At 52.6% G+C, this 23,759-nt stretch overlaps 1 protein-coding gene across 1 annotated transcript in view; it reads right to left on the bottom strand.

The window, feature by feature from the left end:
- Positions 1-5,860: 5,860 nt before the first annotated feature.
- The window catches only part of ABCC12 (ATP binding cassette subfamily C member 12), a gene marked incomplete at both ends in the record, with an annotated part of 45,014 nt that continues 27,115 nt past the window's right edge, over positions 5,861-23,759 (bottom strand). The window contains 11 exons of the mRNA XM_081118630.1: positions 5,861-5,953; positions 6,052-6,216; positions 7,720-7,833; positions 8,796-8,874; positions 9,902-10,061; positions 10,432-10,621; positions 12,786-12,875; positions 17,829-18,015; positions 21,420-21,557; positions 22,185-22,411; positions 22,989-23,186. Of these exons, the coding sequence (XP_080974756.1) occupies positions 5,861-5,953; positions 6,052-6,216; positions 7,720-7,833; positions 8,796-8,874; positions 9,902-10,061; positions 10,432-10,621; positions 12,786-12,875; positions 17,829-18,015; positions 21,420-21,557; positions 22,185-22,411; positions 22,989-23,186 (1,641 nt within the window). The remainder of the gene's footprint in view (positions 5,954-6,051; positions 6,217-7,719; positions 7,834-8,795; positions 8,875-9,901; positions 10,062-10,431; positions 10,622-12,785; positions 12,876-17,828; positions 18,016-21,419; positions 21,558-22,184; positions 22,412-22,988; positions 23,187-23,759) is intronic.

The following is a 23,759-nucleotide window of genomic DNA, read 5'->3' as shown; positions in this document are numbered from 1 at the left end:
TCTTTGGAAGATTAATTTCAACCAAATCTGTAGGGGCCCATGGGGCTAATCCATTCTTCTGGCCCTCTGAACAAAGGACAACTGTTATTTCTTATCAACAGAAAAGCACAACTGTTTGATGTGGGAGCCCCCAGCGTCCCCTGTCTCCCTGGCAGTGCGGGGGCTTGAGACATGGTGGGGATTGAGCTTCAGTTCTCAGGGGTGGCGGCCCCACCACTCAGCCTTCAAGGGCTGCTTTTGCTTCCCTGTCTCACTTCCTGACCTTCACCCCATCTTTTAGGAGTCAGGAAGCTTTATCTCAGTAAATGTTCTTGGGGAACCCAAACTAAGACACAGCCAACCTCCACTGTAAATCTCCACACAAGGGCGTTAGTCTGAGGTCTTTCCCAATGTGCTTGACTCAGGTACCCTTGCCTCAGTTTATGTTGAGGGAGGAGGGTTCCGGAGTACGCTCTTTGGGAATCCCTGTTCTAATTTCCAGGCAGGATGCGCTCGCCGTAGAGTCCTTGAGCTGTAAGACGTCGAGGATGCAATGGAGGACCAGGGCATGAGGCGGGGGAGGCGTGGTCTAAGAGCGTTCGGCCGCCTGCCAATCCCTGGGGGCGGGCTCCTCAGGGACAGCCGGGAAGTAGGCGACATGGGCGTTAGACCCGTTCGTCTGCTGTCACGGGCCCTGCTGTGAATCACCGCTCTCACACGTCGAGCGCGGTGTGCGGAGTAAGCTAACTCCCGGAGGATTCGCACTTCCCGGGAAAACGGAGCGTTTGGGCCTGCGAGGGAACTGGGAAAGGCTCCCGCCCTCCGGCCGTGGCAGAGAGGCAGAGACTCTAGGGTCCGGCAATCGTGTCAGGAAACTCAGCGACTGAGATGAATGGGGAATGACTGGGGAGTTTTTCCCAGCAGCCTGGCTCGAGCAGGACTGATGCCAGAACTGAAGGCACCCAAGCGCCGCCAGGCCCGCCGTGTCATAAAACAGGTCCTTCCGTAGCCGGAAAGCCTGAGGTGTGCCCTCCCGTCCGAGCAGGGGTTTCATCGCTTGGGCTGAGGGTGTGGCGGCCGCGGGGCATCGACCGAGAGCACCGCTTGAACCTGCATTTGGAGTCGGCCCATCCCAAGGCACAGGGAGAAACCCTCTGAGTTTCAGCGTGGACTGGGAGACTGTCTTGCCCGAAAGGCCTGGAATGTTCCCTCTGGCGTCCCACAGCACAGTCCCTGTGATGTTCCACAGCAGACTCGGGCATGTGGACTGAGCCGACGCACAGATTCCCCACATCCAGGGAGGAAAATCCCCATTTCCCCCTAATTCCTGCTAAAGTCCTGGGTTCGACTCTGGCTGGGCCAGCTTGGGTCACGTGCCCACCCCAAACCTCTCCTAGCACCACAGAGATGTGACTCTGATTGTCCTGGTCTCCATCCCAGGCTCTCCGGAGACGGCTGGTGGGGTCAGCACCCTGTGAGCTGCCTAGTGCCAGGGCTAAGAATAGAGTAGGTGGTGGTCTCCCCAGAGGTGCTGAGCTCTTGGGAATGAAGGGGGCTGGGTTTGAGCCCTGTCTTGGGCAGGATTCCCCAGGAACAGACCCCAAGATAAGGATTTTATGCTAGTACTTTATCTAAGAAGGGCTCCCAGGCAAAGTCTGTAAGGGTCAGGGAAAGCAGGACATGAAGAGGGAGGAATCAGATTCCGGCAAGGTCCTTCCCGCTGAGCCACCTTCGGCCTGACCCACATGGGAACTTGGGAGTTTAAGTTAAACATCAGGACGGCCCTGCCCGAGACTAGGGAGCGGGCCCATCAGCTCAGAGCTGCCCTGGAGGAATGTACACTTCTAGGCTCCTGTCCCCTTCCTCAAGGGTGAGCAGTCCTGGGAAGAAGAGGCCAAGGCACCACCACTGGGAGCCAAAGCAGGCGGAGACATACAGGGACGGGGCGCGGAGGGGTGCGGGTGGAGTCCTGGCAGTTTCCCAGAACCCCAGAGCCTGGGGCCTGCTTCTCCTCACCGAGTCCCTGTCCTCGGTTTGCCAGTCCAGAGGGCAGCGTTCTGCCTTTGCTTAGAGCGAGGACCCTGGCTCTAAAGTCCCCAGAGGAAACCGGGGAAAGGGACTGGTGCTGAAGTGTGGCTGTGACCACTTACCAAAGACCCCCTGGGTTGCAGAGCCAGTGAGCTCTCTGCAGAGTGGCCGCGTGATTTCCTAAGTGATCCGCTGTGCAGATGGTCTCGGACTCACCAACTGCAGAGCAAAGATGCGCAATTGAAACAGATGCGCCAGAGGGAGCGTGGCTCCCTCCCCTTCGTCTGTGAACTCGGGAGAGGGCTCCCTGCTGGCGGGAGCAGCGCGCCTTACAGACCAGCAGCTGTGAGCCTTGCACGCCCTGGCGGTTCATCCTCAGGACATCCCGCCTGGGGAGGGGGCGCGGGAGCGATGTGGCGGAACCATTGCATTTCTGCCCCGAGCCTGTGGGCTCTGCCGCAGTGGGATCGCGGGAGGCCGAGTTTTCCCTTGGCTAGGCTCCCGTGATAGCTAATGGGCTCTTTCCAGTGCCTGCCCTAATTGTTTCTACAACAAACTGTTCTCCCATCTCCAACTGTATGCAAGCCGTCGGTAGTCTCCCGCTGTGTTTGGAGGTGCAGACAGTGAAGTGCCTGACAATTCTCCAAACAGCCCTAGTTGGGCAGCCGCCTGGTGTCCCCCTCAGCCAGGCTCATCCTCACCTCCGGTCCTTGCATGGTTTCCCCAATCAGGAACCCCCGTCCCCTCCCCATCACCTTCACGGCCCCCGCTTGTCTTACAAGGACTTGTCAGTTGTTTCCAGAACCGTTCTTACCTCTGTCAACCTTCAGTCACCTCTCACTTTTTCTTGAATGGACAGAAGAATCACAAAAATGAACAAGCAAACAATACATGAAGCACGAGTGGATGAGCTCACACCCAACCTTATGTTCCGTTCTCCGCGTTTCACTGTGTGCTGTCACCAGTCACTCCCCGTAATACCATAAGCTCACGGGAGGAGATATCTTTATCCTTTGTGGCTTGGGTCACAGCTCTGGGCCCCCGCCAGCCTCCGGAACAGTCTGTGCAGCGATCGATCAGTGATGACGTCACGGACATGGCACTGAGCTGGAGCTCAGGACCCCAGTCCCTCTCCCCTGCCCCTCTTTGGATGGACTTGGACCAGTTTTAGACTTTCTGGGCCTCAGTTTCCTGATCCGTGCGGTGCAGGGATTGGCCTGTGAGCGGGCCTGGGGTGCGAGTCCCGCTTCCCCTCCCCGCCACCTGGGTACCCGTGGGCAGGTAGCGTAATGTCCCCGCGGAACAGGAAGAACCCTTTCCGCCTCCTGAGCTCTTTAGAGGCTTGCTGAAGGCTGAGGCGCCGGCCGTCGGGAGCTTAGCCAGCGCTCAGTCAGTCTCAGCTCCCGGCCGCATTCTGACATAGTAGGGCTATTCATTCAAGACGCCGTGTCGGAGGGAGCCTTGCGAGGTGGCAGAACAGTCTTTTCTGTTAAGATTCTTCATGCTGTGCAAATTTTTCTTTAAATGAAAGGCAAGGTCAACGAGCACAGGAAAAGATGCTCTATGTCACTAAACGTTAGGCACAAAGGAAAACCCCAGCGAGATACCACGTCACACTTACCGGATGGCCTTACAAAGGGAGGAAATGCTCACACAAGCCTTGAGGACGTTGTGCTAAGAGGAACGATCCAGTCATGAAAAGACAAGTACTCTGCGATCCCACTTAGATAAGGTCCCGAGAGAAGTCAGATTCGCAGACACAGGCGGTAGAGTCGAGGTTACCGGCGCTGGGGATGGGGGGGTGGGGACCTGCTGCTCCAGGGACACAGAGTTCAGTTTGGGATGATGGAAAGATCTGGAGACGGTGGAGGCCATGGCAGAAACAGTGTGAATGCACTCAGTGCCTCTGAACGGCACCCTGAAAAGTGGTTAAAGTGGTAAATTATATTTTAACATAATAAATCGATTTGTAAAGAAATGTCAACAAGCCCCGCCTGTGTGGCTCAGTGGTTGAGCATCAACCCACACACGCACCAAGAGGTCTCCAGCATGATTCCCGGTCAGGGCACATGCCCGGGTTGTGGGATCGATCCCCTTGTGGGGAGTGCAGGGGGCAGTCGACCCATGTTGATGTCTCTCTCTCGATGTTTCTCTCTCCCTCTCCCTCTCCCTTCGTCTCTCTCTAAAATCAGTAAAGACAGATTAAAGAAAATGTATCTGTTCAGAAAAAGAAAAAAAAGAAATGTAAAACAATTGCCATAAACCTTTCTTGGGTGTGGTTTTGCCAGGTGAAGGAGGCCCAGTGCTCAGAGGCTCCCGGAGCTGAGGGGGAAGATCACCTGGCCCGCTGTGTTTTGTGCTGAAGCCATAGCAACGACCTCAGTCTGGCCCTTTGATGCCCATCCCACCAGAGGGGAGATTTCTTGGCACAAATGTGCAGTTCATGGAGTCAGGCTGACCCTCTCCATGGAAATCGCATTTATGTGAAGGTTTTAGTGCTCAATTTAGCCTCGCCCACAGGTGGCCTTGTACCGAAAGAAAAGTGATTTCTTTGATCAGGCCATCTGACCCCAAACACCCTCCTGTCCTTTCCATTTCACTTCAAATCCTGCTATTCTGGCCAATGCGATTCCAACTCTTAGCAAAGAATGTTTTACATTTTAACCAACAATTCTGGGCCAACTTTAGATCTGTTTACCTGAAGAGCAAGAAAAAACCTGCCGGTGAGTTCTTTCTGAGACTGGCTGACCTAAGGCAGCAGGGAGGGAAGGGAGGGGGAATATTCATCAGTCGGGAATCTTCGGGGGGTGATGAGGACTGGAAACCCTTCCTTGCTTCCACGGAACTAGTGCTCCTTTGGGCCTTTAATCCTAAGGAACGGAACAGGAAGCAGCCAGACGTGGAGGGCCCTCCAAACCCTGCACGGCAGCCCATCGGATTTTCTTGTTTTTTCCCCCCAGCGTCACCGTGAATTAGCTCTAACTCCTGGGCTACTGGGAATGTGTCTTTACTGCCTCCATCACAGCCAGCCTTGTAGTTGCAAAGAGAGCCTTTTATTTGAGAAACGCTGTGGGGTTTATTACTGAGCCAGTGGAGAAAGCAATAGGGTCTGTGAGAGGAAGTAGTACAGGCGTTAGAACAGGTTCAGCAATGTAACTGCAAGGCAACGTTTTGGGGTAGTTTAGCTTCCTGCTGCATTTTAATGACCAACAGAGAAGATATAAAATGTCATTTATAGAGAAATGCCAACATTTTGTTGTCCTGGTTACTTATAAGAGATCAAATGGAGCATGCAATATGATTTTTTTTAATTTAATTTTTTTTTAAAAAAAGGTTTTCACCAAACACTGGAATCAATCTTTTGTGCTGTAGACCCGTGTGGTTACGGCACGTCACGCACTCAAATACATGTGGATAGAAGTTAAATGGAAGAAACTCAGCTCTCTTCCCTCCTGACAACGAGGCAGGAAACCTTTACAAACTCCATCCTAGGAATTTGCCTGTTCTGTTTACTTTGACCAGTTTTTAACAGAAAGTTACTGTTTTTCAGGCACAGGGTAGTACTGATAAGGACACATGAGGGAGCCTTGGGGTTTCAGGAGGTGAGGGGCAGTTTTTTGACCCACTAGCTTCATCTGCCTCTGTTCACCACCTAGAACCAGCCCCAGGCCCCAGGCCCACCAAGTGAGGTCAGAAGGCATGGACCAGGCAAGGTCGGGAAGCAACCTCTGCTCAGCTCATTCTGGGTCAGAAGTGGGAAGACACGGACCAGGACTGCCTGCGGGGATGACAGCCCTCCTCCTGCAGGCTCATCAAACTCCTCCTCCTCCTCCTCTAAAATCTGCTGGGATCTTTATAACCGGACTTTGTGTTCTGCTGCTAGTAACATCGCGAATGCAGAATCTGGCTTCTCAGCAAGGACTTCAGGCTTGTCAAACTCAACCACCTGAAAGCCAAAGAAAAAGAGCTGAAATTGTCAGAAAATATCCACCCACCTTAGAGCCCAAACCATTGAAGCCAGGTGATGCCAATAGCTTCCTGTACCTTCCCGTTTTCCATGACCAGGACGAGGTCGCAGTTGAGGACCGTGTTGAGGCGGTGGGCGATGGTCAGCACCGTGCAGCCTTTGAAAGCATCTTTGACAGTGCTCTGAACAAGGCTGTCAGTCTTGGAGTCCATGGAGGCAGTGGCTTCGTCAAGGAGAATGATCTGTTGAGGAAGAAACATCGTAAACATCACAGTAAGCCAAAGCTGTACCTAGAGGAAAATTTATAGTCTTAGCTTTATTTATTTATTTATTTATTTATGGAGAAGGGCTGAAAAGTAATGAGCTAGGTATTCATTTCAAAAAGTTAGAAAAAGAATGGCAAAATAAAAGTCTCATCACACCACCTTCGTCTTCTCCAGAGGGACTGGCTGGGGAGCAAGGTTTATCGTCTTTACTCCTCTTTTTAAGTGGTTTATTCTGATCCTGCAAACTGGTAGGAAGAAGTATCCAGGATTTTCTACCATGCTAACATGAGTCAGCATGTGGTATAATAACTTACATTAGCTTCCTGCTGCTGCTGTAACAAATTCACACAAATTCAGAGGCTTAAAACAACACGGATTTATTATCTCACAGTTCTGGAAATTAAAAGTCCCAGAGTCAAGGTATTGTCAAGACTGCATTCCATTTGCAGGCTCTAGGGGAGAAATCAGTCCCTTGTCTGCCCAGCTTCTAGGCGCTGCCTGCACTCTTTGGCCCGTGGCCCCTTCCTGGCATCCCTCTAACTTCCACTTCCATTGTCAAATCTCCTCTTCCTACCTCTTCTGCTTCCCTCTAATAAAGACCTGGCTCACCCAGGTAATCCAGGATAATCTCACCTCACAACCCTTGATGTAATCAAATTGGCAAAGCCCCTTTTCCCAGGTAAGATAACACAGGCACAGGTTCTGGGTGACAAGGCGTGGATGTCTGTAGGGGATGGGCAGGGGCATTATTCTGACCTCCCACAGTGCTGGTCTACCAGTCAGAGGGACGGGACTCAGTGCTCACGCTGCTTGATCCTGGCTACATTACTTAACTTACCCCAGGCTCTGTTTGTTTCCTTGTTGGTAAAAGGGGGTTATACCTTATTAAGAGCATGAAATACTAAAACAACACAAAACTGCTTGGCAGTCAGCACTGAGGGTGGGCTGCTCCTTTCCTGCCCTTCGGACATCTAGGGAACACACACGGGGGCTACACTTGGATCAGGGCTCAGAGAATGAGACGTCTAAAGCACCAGCAACCCCTTCTTTGAAACCATGAGCAAGGATGTCCAAGTCACTAAGAAAAATGAGCATAAATTTCACCATTCCTAGATCCTAGCATTCTTGACTGTCCTGGGTCCTATTTATCAGGCATCCAACCATTCAGAGACAAAGGGAAAAAGTTGAGAGGGAGATTTCTCAAACTCAGACCACCCAGGAAGACAGAATACCAAAGCAGGACCCCCCAGGGAGAGAGTGGGGAGAGGCAGGTGCTGTTGTGTAAATGGCTGTTATTATTCAATTTTTACCTCTCACAACTTTGTCTTAAGAAAAAGGAATCCGTTTTTAAATGGCAACTGCTCTCTCTTTGCCAAAAGACAAAGCTGGGCTCCCCCTCCCTCCCCCAGTGGATGGGATGGAGTGGCGCTGCGGGAAATCAGCAGAGCCCTACCAACGGTTTCCCTGCTGTTTCCTTACTTTGGAGTTGCGGAGCAGCGCCCGGGCCATGCAGAGCAGCTGCCGTTCCCCGACTGAGAAGTTCTCTCCATTTTCTGTGACTTCTGCCTGCAATTTTTCCGGGAGTCTCATTATCTATAAAGCACAGAGAATGCCCCGTTTATGCTGAGGATCTATAAAATTGTCCTGTGTCATCTGTATTGATTCCCCCCTCCTCTTGTATTCCTCGGCTGCCTTTATTTTACTGAGCAAAAGAAAGTGAAAATAACAATCATTTCAACATTGCAAACTGGCACCAGGGAAAGACCGGGAGTAGGTGGACACTGATAATTTAAATCACAGTGTGATTTTACCCCATCAATGCCTCTCCAAAAGAATACATGTGACGTGCAGATGCGTCGAGAGAAGTGCAAACAAGTATAAATGGCTTCCAGGGTCCCTGTTTCCATGGACAAAACAGAGGTGGGATGGGACAGTCTTCTAGTCATCGGGAAAGGTAAGACAGGGTCCGATTTATCCAGCACAAGTCAAAGTGGCATGGGGATATGCTCTTCTTGGCACCAAGTCCTGAGGGAATAATGTCCCCTGTGGGCTGCAGAGGTGGCCACGCTCCCCTGCGGAGCCGGGTCACAGGGCCTTGGGAACTGCCACGCCGCTCACCTTCCCGGGTCTATTGTTCCCAAGGGCAGATGAGGCTAGGGGCAGAGCAGTGAGGCACTCCCTCAGCTCTAAGTCAGGTGGAGGTGGGTTGGGGCCTCCACTCTGCCATCCACTAGCCTGCCCTGGCACTTCCTGAGTCTTCATTTTGGCATCTCTAACGGAGGTGGGTGTGCCAGCCTCCGAGGGCTGTAGTCAGGACCAAGTGCTGTGATACATGTGGAGGTCTTGGCGGAATCATTGCAGAGACCTGATCAATTTTATTTATTGTTGCTTTTCATCTTAACAGGTAAACAAGGCTTGTGCTCTTCTCACATATGTAGGGCCAACAAGTAAGCCTGGCCAAACGCTGGCCCAGTGCTTGCCGAGTTTAAGCCTGGACCAGGTGTCTGGGGCACAGGTGCTAAGCAGACCCATCCTGGACAGCCCCCAAGACCTACTGTGTCTCTCATGAATGTTCTCTCCAGAACCTGCCAGAGCATCTCATCCGCGTGACTCTCAAAGGGGTCCAGGTTGTACCTGCAACGAGGAAAGGGGAGGGAACTGGATTTCTGAGGAGGAGAGGTGGGGGAGCAGGTTTTCTGCAGTGTGGAGGGGGAGCAGGAGGTGGTTATAACCCAGTGGCTCCCCAGGCAGTGCTTACTTAGCCCAGGCCCAAGGCCCATCAAATACCAACCTCAGGTCAAGAGACCAAGAACCCACAGCTCTGTTATGGAGCAGAGCCCACAAGGCAGGTATGTGAAAGCAGCCCAGACACAGCACCGAGCTCGGCGCCCAGGAACACTCACTGGTCCTCGACGGCCATGGGCAGTCGAGTGAATGCCACCTTCTGCAAATTCTTGGTGGAGAGAAAGGGAGAGGGAGCAACTTGACGGACCATTGGGTTCACTCTGCCTTCAGAAGCACGAGCTACGTCTGCAGCCCTGGGGCTCCCAGAAGGCGAGCGGCTCACTTATGGGGCATGAGTCTAGACACAAAATGTATTTTTCATACAATGCTAAATACGGGCCCTACTTCTCAGTGGGAGAGATGTCCCTCTCAGGAGAGGGTCAGCACTCCCGGGACCAAGTGAGAGACCGGCTTTCTCCTGGAGGCTGCATGTCTGATCTTAAGCCCTGTAGGAGCTGCAACCCCACTGTTCTTGTATGTGAGCTTCTGTTCTCACGCACTTTCCGATGGACAGCTGCATATGTCGGATCCCCACTCATTTTGTCACACAGACGGGTATTTTTGAGTGGCTGTTGCTAAACTTGATAGGATGCTCAGACACAGGCATAAACCGGGGCCAACTGGGATGTCTGCTCATCCTACGTATAAGCGTCTTGCTTACTAGCCATGGTGTTTATACACACAAGCAATGTTCAGGACCCCAGGTCTCGGCTCCTCCCACGGCCTCCCTGGGGAACCGGTGCCAGCCCCTGGGCACACAGCTTCCCTCAGGTAGAGCAGCCCCAGGTCAGCCACGCCATGGGCACCTCCCAGAGCTCCTGGTTGGTCTGATCTCGCTACCCAAAAATAGGAATGCACAACTGTCAAAAACAGCTACCTTACTGTACCTACAAACAGGACAGGGTCCTGGGGGATCACAGTCAGCTTGGTTCTGAGATCCTCCAGCCCAATCGTGCAGATGTCCACCTCATCAATGAGGATGGTGCCACCGGCTGGCTCCACCAGGCGGAACAAGGCCATTCCCAGCGATGACTTGCCTGGGTGGTAAAAGCAAGAGCAGGTCAGACATCAGCTTATGCTCCGATCACATCTGAGTATCTAGTCCAGGGAATGTTTAATGCAGTGGAAACGCTCTGCGAGGATGGCCGTGCAGACAGAAATTCCCCACTCTGGTTAACCCGCCCCTCCCTGCGGTGGCTATTCGCACGCCGCTTATCCTCTGAGTCTCGTTTCACCAGAATGGTTCTCATTTAATTAACTCAAAAACTGACGTGTGTTTGCTTCCAACTCTGCACACCCATTCAACCTGAAATCCTAATTTACAGGCCACTCTGCCCTTAACTAGTGGACCCAGTGGGAATGCAAAGAAAACAACCTGGAAGAAACACCCTCAGGGCCCATTCTCACCAGACCCCGTTCTTCCGACGATCCCAACCGTCTGCCCACTCCCGATGTGCAAGTTCAGCCCGTCGAGAACGAGGGGGGTGCTGTCCCGGTATCTCATCTGATAGTCTCTGAAAGTGATCTCGCCGTGGCTGGGCCAGTCAGGAGGACAGGGCCCCACTCCCAGGGGCTGGGTACTTTCAGGAACACAGGCCTGAAAAGCACAATAACCAGTGGCAGGTTAATACTCACTCACTTCTCCATTGGTTTAATTCATTCACTCGCACAGTTCGAGGCGCGAGCGTCCATGGCCGACTAGGCCGGTGAGGACTGGCACCCATGCAACTCACCTTCCCGCGGGAGAGCCGGATAAAGAGGAAGAAAAGGCGTCGGGAATGAAGACAGTACGTCAGAGGACGGTAACAGAATGTGCAATGCGTGGTCAGAGGGCCTGGGAGCAATCAAAGTAACTGGAGGAAGGCACCTGAGACCTGAACGCTGAGACGGTCCCGCCACAAGGACATTTGCGTCCAGCGCCTTCCCGGCAGAGTGGGTCGCTAGTGCAGAGGCCCTGAAGGCGAGCACACTCGGCACTGGGAGGAATGGAAAGGAAGGTCTCGTGGGCAGCTGAAGCTTAGGGAGTAGAGACGGATGACTACGAGGGACCGCTCATAGGGACCCTGTGGGCCTGGGCACGCGTCAGCAGTATGACCTCATGACCTGGAAGCTGTGTAGCACATGGGGGCCCAGCCGTGAGATTTGCAGAATTCATCCAGACAGTTTCTACATCTGCAGGAGTCATCGTGGTATTGGAGCAGGATGACAAGAAGGCAGGGTCGTGGAAAGGACATTTAAGTTTCCAAAGAGTCCATGAAATGCAAAGTGTAATTAAGGATAGAGCAGCCGGCTGCATTACAAGACCAACCCTTCCTCTGAAGTTAAGAAGTCCCTGTTAGCGACAAGAAATAGGGCTCCCATGAGCCCCATCAGGGTTGCGGACAGCCTGAATTTCTGGTCGATGAGGAACAACAGTTAGCCAAGAATGATTGTGTTTCTAGACAGCGAGTGTTTAACCCATGGAAGATTTAGAATTAGTAGTAAACACAACAACTCCAAATCTATGGGACACAGCGAAAGCAGTCCTGAGAGGGAAGTTCATAGCACTACAGGCCTACCTCCAAACCAAGAAAAACTTCTAATAAATTATCTAACCCTACAACTTAGGATTAATAGTAAAAGTATTTCAGAGAGGCAAAATTGTAACGGTAATATTTTTAGTTTAAGGCAGGGGTGGGGAACGTCCGACCTGGCCAGGCCCTCGAAATCATTTGGTCTGGCCCTGCCAAGGCAACCTCAGGCAGGACTCAAAAGTCAATCAATCTAGGAGCTTTTCTCATAACTAATTTTTAAGTTGGTAATTCTGTATGGCTCAAGAATGATTTTAGAAATATACAAATGGCCCTTGCCAGAAAAAGCGTTCCCCACCCTTGGTTTAAGGAATCTGCATATTTTGTGTTTTAAGGTTTCATAATATTAATAACATTTGTCTTGTGATTCTAACTTAAGATCATAATTGAATAATTTATGTAAATATGATTTTAGGTTAAAAGTGTACTGTTTAGCCTGGCCAGGTGTGGCTCAGCAGTTGAGCATCAACCTAGGATCCAGGAGATCACAGTTTGGTTTCTAGTCAGGGCACATGCCCGGGTTGCAGGTTCGATCCTCAGTGGGGGGGTGCAGGAGACAGCCAATCAATGACTCTCTCATCATTGATGTTTCTATCTCTCTCTCCCTTCCTCTCTTTGAAATCAATAAAGATATATATTTTTTTTAAAAAGTGTACTGTTTATATAGAGCATTGGAATTATTAGGCAAACTCAAAGACGTAAGTGGGTTACATAAATCTACAGTTATTGGCTGTATGTAACCTCAGGAGGTTAAATCAGATAATCGGCATACTTAAAAAGGAAATGTAATCAATTAAATTTTAAAATGCAGTTTTAAATGTTTTAAAGTGTTTAATTAAGTTTGTAAAGGGGCCAAATGCTATTCAAAGCCTTGGAAAGTGATTGCTTGAATCACTAGACTTTTCAAAGAACAGCAGGATTGTAAGTTAAACATACACATTTTAAAGAAGAGTTAGACTAAGGTGAGCCACTGAGTTCTCTTTTCTGTGTACAGAAACAGCCTTGGGAAATTGTTTTTTGAAAGAACCTCTCTCTCAACATCAAGGGCTTCGGACTGTATTATAAATACGGGTTTTAAGAAGAGAGGTTGTGGTCTGAGTTCAGTTTTTAAAAATACCCCTTTCACAGGTAAAAAGAGTCAATGCTCGCAGGAATTCTGCCAGAGTTAACTCGTTGGCACTAATTTCTTACCGAGATGTACTCCCTGAGCAGCTCCACGGAGGTGAACTTGGCCTGGGTCTCGGTTCCCGTCCGCACACACACCTGGAGCAGCCCGCTGAGCTGGGGCACAGGAGCAAGCAGCAGTTAGGGCCCTCTGTTGGCTCCAGGGCCTTCAGTAAAGTCGCCAGCCCCCAACCCCCCACCCCCGCAAGTCTCCCGTCTCACTCAGCACCACACAAACGACAGGCCTGCATTCCCAGCCAAGTGCCTGGAAGTGAGGCTCCTCCTGTTGGGTGCTTTTGCCTTTCAACATCTCCTTTGCGTTTAGCAACAAGTGGTCATTGCATTTTCCCTGGCACTCCAGGGGGTCTCAGTCAGCCCCCCACAGCTTCACCTGGTCATGGCCTCCTGGTGTGAGCTCTGTGAGCAAGGTTCTCCAACCTGCAGACTGCTGGGCATGGGTCCCTTGCTGCCCCTGGGGGGGTCCTGACCTCTCCGCCCTCCCTGCTTTACCCCACCCACAGCCAAGAGGCGTCACAGATGATCAGAAGTAGAAGAAAGCCACTCAGCCCATCTGCTTGCTTCCGACATGAGAAAAGCCTAGGCCCAGACTGGGGTGTGTGGCTTGATACGGCCAGGATCCCCCAGAAGCTGACCCTGAGAGCTGAGTGTGAGCAGTTGTATGAGGACAGGGTGAACAGTGGTCCCCAAAAGCTGTGCCCACATCAGCACCCCTGGGACCTGTGAATGTGACCTCACTCGGAAAAGGATCTTTGTGGGTATAATTAAGGATCCTGAGATCTTCCTGGATGCCCGGGGGGGGATCCTAAATCCAATGACAAGGGTCCTTATAAGAGACAGGGGAGGAGACATGGGGAAGAGGAGACGGAAGTGTGAAGGTGGAGGCAGAGGTTGGAGCGATGCAGCGACACGCCGAGGATCACCCAGGATGCCACAGCCACCAGAAGCTGGGACAGAAAGGAACCCACCCTTCCCTGGGCCTTCAGAGGGAGGGAAGACTCCTTCCTCTTGGACTCCTGGCCTCCAGAACTGTGAGAGGGTAAATGTCTCGGTTTTGACGTACTAGCTTATGATGATTCTACAGCAGCCCCAGGAAGCTTGTCCAGCAGGTGGACCCAAAAAGTATCAGCAGGGGCTGGGGACAGTGAGGCACAGGAGAGAGGGTGAGCCAAGAGGTTCATTTGTGGGCAGCTGAAGCTCCATCCCGCTGAGGGTGCTGGGATGGACCTCACCCAAGTTGCCCTGAGGAAGCTGGTCTGCTCCTCCCCTAAGTCCCTCCCGTCACCATGGGGCCCTCCTAGCTGGGAGGACCCCAGACTGAGGCCCGAGGCCTGAGGCCTGCCCCGGGCTGCACTGAGCGCCCTCCTGCAGCCAGGGGTCCCCTGCCTGCCCTGGGGTGCTGGGGCTTCAGCCGCACCACCTCAGTCACAAAGCGGCTGGTGGGCTCGAGGCAGAGCTCCACTGAGAGCGGTGGCTGGGCCAGGCACATGGGAGCTGGTGTCCCAGGGCGAGCCTGATAGTCGGGGTCCCTGCACTCATGGGCTCCCGCCCCCTGGGCTGGCAGGATGAGACGCAGGCGGTGTCGGGGAGCGATAAGAATGCCAGTGGGACAGGATGGTAAGGCGAGCGCCGCTGGGCCGCAGCTCCCTGGGGCGGGCTGCTGAGGAAGGCGGTGTGCGCAGAGGGCTTCGTGGTAAGAAGCCCCCCGGGCCGTCTGGGGCAAAAAAGCTCTGGGTAGCCTCAGCTTGCAGCCTTAGCAGGAAGGTGCAGCGTGGCCGAGCAGGAGAGTGAGGGGGAGCAGACAGCTCCCCTCAGCTGGCCTCCCTGCTGCTCCCTGCCTGGCACACACCGCTGGCTGCCCATGGCCTTTAGAGCAGAGGCTCTCCCCTGGGGTGAGTATGCCCCCGGGGGATATTTGGCAATGTCTACAGACATTTTTGGTTGTCCTGAGCTTGGAGGAGGGGGGTTTTGCTGGTATCTCTGGTTAGAAGTCAGGGAGGCTGCTAACATCCTACAACACATAGGACAAGATTTTCTGGCCCGAAGGTCCATAGCACTGCAGCTGAGAAACACTTTCTTAGAATATAGGGCCACCCTGCCCACGGCTGACACACTGCTGCAGTTATCCTTGCCAGCCTCAGGACGCACTGTCCACCACTCTGCTCTGGCCCCAGGGACTGCTGAGCTCCTCAGACGCATCAGGGTCCTGCCAACCCTGGCGGCTTTCCCTGGCCCTCTCCTTCCATCTTCCCCGGCGGTTCTTTATCATGTAGGTCTCAGCTTGGAAGTCACCTCTGGGCAGAGGTCTCGTCTATCAATCGGATCCAACGTCCCCTCCCTACTGACAGCCACAGGGCTCGCACTCTGCTATCTTCATGACACAGAGGACTTCTGATTCGTTTGCACTGGGCACCGCCTTAGCCGCCCGCACGGCACCCTTCGTATCTGAGAAGACGAGCCCCGGGAGCGGGACCGCCCAGCTCGCTCTCTCCCGCGTCCGAGGTGGCCCGCACGGTTCCTGGCTCAGGGTGAGTATCTGGGGAATGAACGATGAACCCTGACCTTGAGAGGGGACTACACACACTGTGTGAAGGTCAAGGGCATCAGCTCCCCAGTCTCGGGCAGCCGTCCCCGGGCTCAGCACCGCCCGAGTTTTCCCTGCTCCCTGAGGTTGGCCCATGTTGCTTTCCGTTCTCTGCCTGCTCCTCGGGGCTTCACACCAGGTTCCCACCCATCTGGGAGCCACCTCTGTTCTCCGGGGACAACAGGGACGCTCTGTCATTCGGATTCTGTGTTTTCCAAAGGGGGCCAGTGCTCCATAAACATCCCCCAGATCTCAGTCAGTGTGCAGACTTCCCCGCCTTACGGGAATGTTGCCAAACAGTCTCCTGGGGAGCCGATGGTCCCCCCAAAAGTGTAACCTCAGCTGAGGAGCTGTCTCACTTGGAGCGAGTAAGAGCATCTCTTCAGCATCATCTGCTCCACGTTTCACGAGGCAGCCACAGACGAAAACACGCGCCAACCGGGAAACCGCGTCTTTCCCACTTAAGGTCGAGTCCTGAGAGCATGTTTTCCTCCCTCTGCCCCAAAATACCATTAAAATGACATCAGATTTTCAAAAAAGAAGAGGCCCTTGACAGCAACGCGGTGGGGAAGGGAGGTCATTGCACGGGAGCTGCAGGTTTCCGGAAGGTGGGAGGAGGATTAGAGCGTTTGGCTAGAATGGGGCAGAATGTCCTGCCCGGGCTCAGGGGCCTTCGGTCCAGCAGAACTCAAGGCCCCAGCTGTGAGGAGGGGCCCACGACAAGGCTGGCGAGCAGCCTGTCTGCAGACACCACTCCCCTGGGACCCACTGACCCCTCGCCCTGCTGTTTCTTCCAACCAAGGACAAGTAGCTGATACTTTATCCCTAGGCCAGCACAGGCACACACACACACACACACACACACACACACACACACACTTCTCTAAAGAAACTGAGCAGCCTACCTGGGAATAAATGGGGATCCACAATAGCATCCTATATAAAACCCCGTTAAATCTACCTTCCTGGCTGCTTTCTTGCAGTGAAGCCACCTGTGGAAAAGCCTTCCCCCCCACCCACAGTTATGAACCTTCAAATCCGGGGACCCCTCCAGGCATATGCAGAGGCAGAGGAGACCCGAGTACCCCACCCGGTCCCTCCTCCTTAAGGACAAGAATCATACACACGGAGCCAATGGCACAAAGAGCAGGAACCAGATAAACAGAAGAATTGACCCTGGAAAAAACAGATATTAGTCAAAGAAGAGAGGACAAGTTAAGGAAGGGCAGGAACCTCTAATTAACACACTCAGAGATTTTAAAAATATATAGGCATCCATTTAAAAATGATTGTTTTAAAAACTGAGAGTTTGTGGAAATTAAGTATATGAATATATGTTTGCCAGACTTAAGAGTCAAAGGAATGGCTGAATGACAAAGCTAAGGAAAATTCCCAGAATCAAGATGAAAAGACAAGAACAGAGGATTTTGAGATAAAAGAAACAAAGAACTGTTGATGCAAGAAGTTCAATATTCATCCGGTATGAGTCACAGGAAGAGAAAACAGGAGTAGGAGACATTTTTCCAACTTGAAGAGAGATTTGACTTTAGTGTAAAATAACCCACAGCCTTGAGCAGAATAAATGAAAGACCCACACTTGGGCACATGGTCCTGGAATTCAGAGCACCAAGGATACGGGCTGCATCGGAAAAGCTTCCAAAGAGAAAAACTGGAGGCTGATATCAAGGAAGGAGGGTCAGGCTCAGGTGGGATCAGACCCAGATGGCGAGGGTTCAAATCCTGGCTCTCACACACGACAGGTGTGTGATCCTGCACAAGTTTTTCTGGCCCACAGTCTCCTCACCTGTCAAATGGGGATTACGGCCGTGCCTCTCTCGTATGGCTTTCGTGGGGATAGATGAATTAATGTACGTAGGATGTAGAACAGTGTCTGACACGTAGTCAATGGCACATGATTCACTATTATTATTTTTCAAAAGAAAAAAGCCAAAGTGACCCAGAAGAAGTCAGTGATTATTTGCCATGGACTTCGTGGCTGCCTCTCCAGCATGCTTTTCCCTCTCCCCATTTGGGGCAGCTGTGTGGCTCGGGGGTGGGTGGGGTGTGACTCCGCCTCTTGGCCTAAACCAATGACCCCGATCACAACAAGCCACCAATTAGTTCTGGGGTGCCTAAATTAGCCCAGTCAGCGTAAACCCCAGGGCTCCTGTTCAGTGGGCAGGAAAGGAACTACTTGCCTCCTGCTTTCTTCCTTCCCTTCTACAGCCCTCAGAAGCTGCTGGTCACCACAGCCATGAAGAAAGTCATCAGAGGAGGTGGGCACTGCCAGGGGCCATGGCCCATCCGTGCCTGAAGCCCACACAGCTGCCAGGCCTTCTAATGATGTGAACCCCCAAGCTCGCTCTATTGTTTAAGCCCATCGAGCTGGGTTTCCATTATGCCCATCCTCCCTCATGCGCTCTACCTGAGAGCCTCTAGGCCAAGCCCGCCCTTGCACCTGGTGGTACCTGGATGATGTAGGACAATGACAGGCCTTTGGATGAGGAGCTGATAGAGAAGAAACTCAGGGTCACCAACAAGGCCACGATGAAGGTGACGATGTTCATGAGGACATCCATCCTTAGAGCAAACCACCGCAGAGCGCAGTTAAAGTACAGGAGGTGGCTGGAGTTTTCATCATTGAGCATCATAAACCTGAAATTAAGAAACCGAACAAAACAGGAGGGCAGGTGTGCGCCCACAGATTAGAGTCAGGGCTGCCGGGGAAATAAGGCAGGGGGAAATCTTCATCAAGGGCGAATGCACTTTTACAGAAACGAACATCTGTCCATGCTCTGAAATCTGCCGCCGTAGATATCTTTGACTCACAGGTATTCTGAGCCACCCCATGTGCAGCAGAGTCTGCGCTGGGTGGGCTCTTGCTGTCTTTCCCAGAACTGGCCACCGGGGCCCCAGCTGAGAACAAAAGGGCTGGAGTGCCTCACACTCTGCCTCCAAAGGATCCCTGCCTTAGAGTCAGCCCCCCCGAAGGCCTTGTGGAATTGACCGTTGGCCCCTTGATCTATAAAAGGCTTGGGGTGTACCGCAGAGGCGGTCGCCTTTAGGGATGGTCACTGTTTGTGATGCTACAGGAGGGGAGAGAGGGCGCTTGATGGGTTCCCCTCCCCAAATAAGGAAAAGAAGAGTCAAGGTGGCTGTTTATAAAGCTGGGCCTCTTCGAGAAGAGGGCGCTGACGTGTCGCCCCTGTGCTGGGTCCAGGGCGTGAGGGAGGGGAAGGAGCACAAGGCAGGGTGTCGGAGAGAGGACAACACCAGGGGCGGAGGCAGGCCCCACTCCTGCAGTTCCTTGTTCCCCAGCTGTGTACAAGGCAGATCTGCCGGTCCCTGCAGTTCCTAGAGTCTTGATGCAACATAGCTCAGCATGAGGCAAGGAGGCCCCTCATCAAGGACCTTAGGGCGAGGCTGCCAGGCAGAGCTTCCTGGAAGACCCAGGCAGATCCTGCCCATCGGCAAGGCCTCAGCAGAGCTGCTGGGGATCTGGTCCTGTGGGGGCCTCCACCCACCCGCAGCACATCTGCACAGCCAGCTGGATCGGCAGGAATGAGCAGTGGAGAGGAGAGAACGACCGAGACTAAGTGGCCACCTGAGGGTGTGTCTTCCCTGCTTCCATTCCCCTGTACCAGCCTCAGAGAACCGGGCTCGGAGACTAAAGGGAGAGGGTGTTTAAAAGAACAGACCAGGTGCCTAGGCAGTTTTGCACAGTGGTTAGAGCGTCGGCCCACAGGCTGAAGGGTCCCGGGTTCCATTCCAGCCAAGGGCACGTACCTCGGTTGTAGATGATCCCCGGCCCTGGTCAGGGCACATGCGGGAGGCAATCAATTGATGTGTCTCTCTCACATCAATGTTTCTCTCTCTCTCTCCCTCCTTCCACTCTCTCTGAAAAGCAATGGAAAAATATCCTGAGGTGAGGATTTAAAAAAAAAAAACAGACCAGGAGCTTCCCACCCACCAGCACACCTGCCCCCCATGTCAAGACACAGGCGTGCAGCACAGCGTGACCACGCCAAGCCTCTGTGGAGAGAGGGAGAGCTGTGTCTTGAATACATTCAAAATTGAAATTTTTACTGGACTGAGCTAACCCGTAACCAAAAGAAACATCAGATTCAATTGCCACTGAAGTTTCCCTGACCTACTTGGACCAACTGGTAGAAACTATTGGGGAAAAAATGAAAGCCTCTCAATGTTTAAGCCCCTAGAGAGCTAACTCCTCTGTTGGCCGAGCCATGAACACCCTTGGGCTCTGCTGCTCCGTCCAGTTCTAAGATCCTAGAAGGATTATGTTTGGAAGCCCCTCTGCAGCTCCCTCCCCCTCCCTGTTTCCTCTGTAGCTGATTTCCCAGAGCTTCGGTAAAATATTCTTGCAAACACCATGGTGTCTCCATCATGTGGCTATGGAGCCTACAAATTCAATGGACAGCCTCAGGGACTAGAGGTCATTGGGGTCTTAGCTGTGAGGGTGGGTAGGTTGTGTAGAAACAGAATCACTGGCTGGGATCAAATTGGAATTTGACCTCAAGCCTTTTGCTAATGCTTTAGCATTTTTTCTGGTGGCGAAAGCAGTATGTGTCAGAAGCCCGAGCCCTCCGGGAAGTCCACAGCAGGCAAGAATGTATTAAGAGAGGGCAGACTGTCAATCACACAGGGCTCAGCTCTCCTCCAGCATCCTTCTGGAGGCCATGGGGAGGCAAAGCTTGATCTGTTTTGTTTGTCATGAGTTGTGGAATAGGGCTACGTGGACAGACATTGGGAGGCTCAGTGTAGGACAGTTGACACATGACATTCAGGTCAGACTAGTAACAGGGCTAGCTGATGGCTGAGCCAAAGACAAGTATGCCAGTCCCCATTGAGATCCTGAGTGCTGAAGGGCAGAAAGCCAGAATTACATGCAAACTTTGAAGTGTGTATTAGATTTTTAAGGAAGGAAAAGATTTTAAAACACTCCTCCCCCCCCACCCCCAATCAAAACTCTTGTTGCTGCAGTATCTTGTGAAGAACATGGAAGGCACTCAATGCATGTTGGATGAGTAAATAAGTGTGTAAAAAAACAAAAAACAAACGAAAAACTTATGTGGCAGACACTGCTATAGATTCACCAAACTCCATTTGCTTTTCTCCCTATGGACACAGCTGGACTACATTTCCCAAACTTCTTTGCAGTTAAGCGAGCCCAGGTGACTGAAATCTGGCCAATGAATGTGCAGAAATGATAAGCATCTTCATTGGGGTTGAACCAATAAAAATTTCATATGGGTCCTCCACCCAAATCTCTCCCCTTATCTACCAGTTAGACACAGAGGACCCTGGAGAAGTCCCCAAGACCCTTGAGATGGACAAGTGCCAATAAAGAGATTGTGCACAATCCCTGCCCCTGCCCACGGACCCCCATTCATTGTGACTTGAGGAGGAATAAACATGTTTTGTGTTAAGCTCTTAAAATTAGGAGTTGCTTGCTCCTGCAGTGAATCTACTGTGATTCATGCCCAGCGACTCTGTGCAATTCTGTTGTGTTTTAGAAGTTTGGAGCTGGGAGACTCCAGAGAAATATTCTAATCTGGTCCCCGCACTTTATAAAGAAAGAAACTGGCCTGTCCACTGGGTGAAATGTAACATGACCTTAAAATTTTTTTTGACAAGGAATATGTAATATCATGAAAAATGCTGTTTAAAAATAAAGCAGGACAAAAATGATTACAAATATTTCAGAAAGAGAAAAAGAAGACTGGAAGGAAATATGTGAAAATATTCACAGGATTGGGGTTGGAAACCTTTGGGTGACTTCTCTTTCTGTTTCCTGTTGTCTCCTATTTTCCTAAATTGAACACACTTTACTTTTAGAGTGAAAAAATAAATATGTTAAATCTCATACTAATGCTGCCACTGAATGAGCTCCCATCTTGGGGCCCCGACACCAGGAAGAGGGGCTGTGTCTGAGAGGCTCCTCCTGCTCGGCCAGCACTGCCCCTCCGGCGGTTCCCAGCAGCCTGGAGCGGCCACGCGTTGCTGTGACCCCTGAGGCCGAGCCGCAGGCCAGGACTCACTTGTTGAGGCAGTCCTCCTTCCTGTCATAGGCGTGGATGACACCCAGGCCCTGCATTGACGAGGTGATGTGCGAGAACCAGGGTGAGCGGCTGATGTTCTCCACCCTCTTGAGCTCCTGGACTCCTCTATGGAAGATGCTGTGGGGAGATCAAAGGACCAAGAGGGCGTCCGGGTAGGGCCTCAGAGGGCTCACCTCAGCACACACAGACCTGACTTTGCATTCAAGACAGTTAGAGCCAGGCAGGCTGCGTCTAACTAGGGTGAGGGCTTGGCCCATGCTCTGCTCCAGGAGGGGCCATCCTGGGTGTGTGGGGGGTGGGGGATGGGGTCTCATAAGTGTGAGCCTCAGGAATGCGAGCCCTTCCTTCCCGTGGTCTCAGTTCTGTGCTGCCTGTAGTGTGAGCAGCTCGCCACATGCAATGTCTTCTAGCCTTTAAGACCGAAATCTTTCATACTGTGCAGCCTCTAAATATAGCCGGCCACTTTTGGTGCCCAAGCAAAAAAAGGGGAACTTTTCCAATCCGGGAGGAAAATCTGATGTGTGGTCTTCTGAAGGCATTTTCAAAGGTATTCTGAGTAAACATCCTGGTAGCCTCAGGAGCTGACTTTAAAACAGAGCCCCCTGCAGGGCACAACCCCCCTGGGGGTTACAGCTCCAGGACAGGGGACTCGGTGCCACCTGATACAGCCAGTCATGGTATGGACTTACCCAAACCTGTGCAGGCTTGGCTTGCTCCCTTTTTAAAAGCAGTGCATCGACCTACCGTAAAAGAACCAGGAAGCCCACAGCAAGGCCGGCCAGGACTAGCAGGATGGCCGGAAACACGACCGCCAGGACCACGAGGATGAACAGCACCATGAAGAGCTGCTGCAGGAAGTTCTCCGTGTGGAAGGGCAGCCTCACGTCCAGCTCGTCCATGTCCTTGGAAAACTGGTTCATGAGCCTGCCTGTGGGCGTCACATCGAAGAAGCTCATCGGGCTCCGTAAGATCTGTGGGCACAGTGGAGAGTCCATGAGTTTAAGGTGTGTGTCCAGTAAACCTCGGCCCCTCTGCTGGGCTGGATGTGAGTGCAGGGCCTGACCTTCCTTCCAGGGCCCGACATCAGGTGCCAGCAGTGCGGGGCAGGTGAGGATGCTCCCCTTTCTGTGGCCACCATGAATGAGAGCCTCCATGTGCAGCTCCCCTCCAAACCTGGGGTGCAGCCTGGGGTCCCTTTGGAGGACGCAGGGGTTTTGGGCCCAAGGGCAATAGAAAGCTAAGTTCCACTTAAGAATGGGCCACCTGTGCACTCCGCAGGGCCCTCACAGCAGTGGCGTGAGGAGGGGGCCCGAAGTGCTTCCTGAGGCCCTCGATGCACCCAGGGCTCTTTGGAGCAGGAGATGCACTTAGCCTGCTCATGTCTGCCACAGTGTAGCATCTTTGGGGAACCTTTCTGAGCACCCCCAGCCTAGCCTGGGGGCCCATGACACCTCTCCCAGAGCTCCCTGGGGTTTGCTTTCACTCTTGGTAATTAGATAGTGGGAGACTCTTCTCAGACAGTGGCATATGCAGCTCCGGGGGCAGTACCTTGTCAAACAGGCGATCATGCAGCGAGGAGGATGCCATCAGGGTGGCCTTGGTGAAGGCAAAACCCTTGGTGATGCCGAACACCAGCACAGACACCATGCTGCCTGCGTATACCCACTGGTACACGCCCTGCCCAGTGTCTGCCAGCACCCCGCCAATCTCACACTTGCTCTTGTTGCTCTGGGGCCCACAGGTCATCTTTGAAGAAAAGCAAGAAAAAAAAACCAAGAATTGGTAAGAGAGAGTAGGAGTTTTCCAGAAAGAATAAACTAAAAAGAGCTCATTATTAAGAATGAACCGGCTGGCAGAACCGAGTCAGTTCCCTTTGGCAGCCTCTGAGCTTTGCACGGGTCCTCCTGCTGGGCCACTGGGGCCCCAAGGGGCACCTGACTTAGGTGGCTGGGCACATCAGTGGGAAGGCAAAGGAGACAAGCCAGGCAGGCACAGGGCAGCTATCCCAGAAGCCAGCTGTGCCTCAGGACACCAGAGTTGACCATGGGCCAGGAGGATGACAGGAGCAAAGGACATCTGCATTCAGGGACCTGCCTCCACCCTGCGCAGCTGCCAAGTGGAAGACAGCGGCAGGCCTCTGGCTCCAGGGCACTCTCTGTGATAGCACAGCCCCAAGGCCCCCCTTTCCTTTTCTCAGGTGCTCTGCCCTGGAGTCCCCGGGGGGGGGGGGTTGGGGGGACCACGGGCTTGGGACAATCAAGGAGACCTCCTGTGGCTCCACCCCACCCTCACCCCCAGGAAGAACACACATTTTTGCCA

This window comes from Miniopterus schreibersii (genome assembly GCF_964146895.1).
Source record: "Miniopterus schreibersii genome assembly, chromosome: 18".
Lineage (NCBI taxonomy): Eukaryota > Metazoa > Chordata > Mammalia > Chiroptera > Miniopteridae > Miniopterus > Miniopterus schreibersii.
Note: the sequence above shows the minus strand (reverse complement) of the source record. Positions and strands in the feature narration are given on the sequence as shown.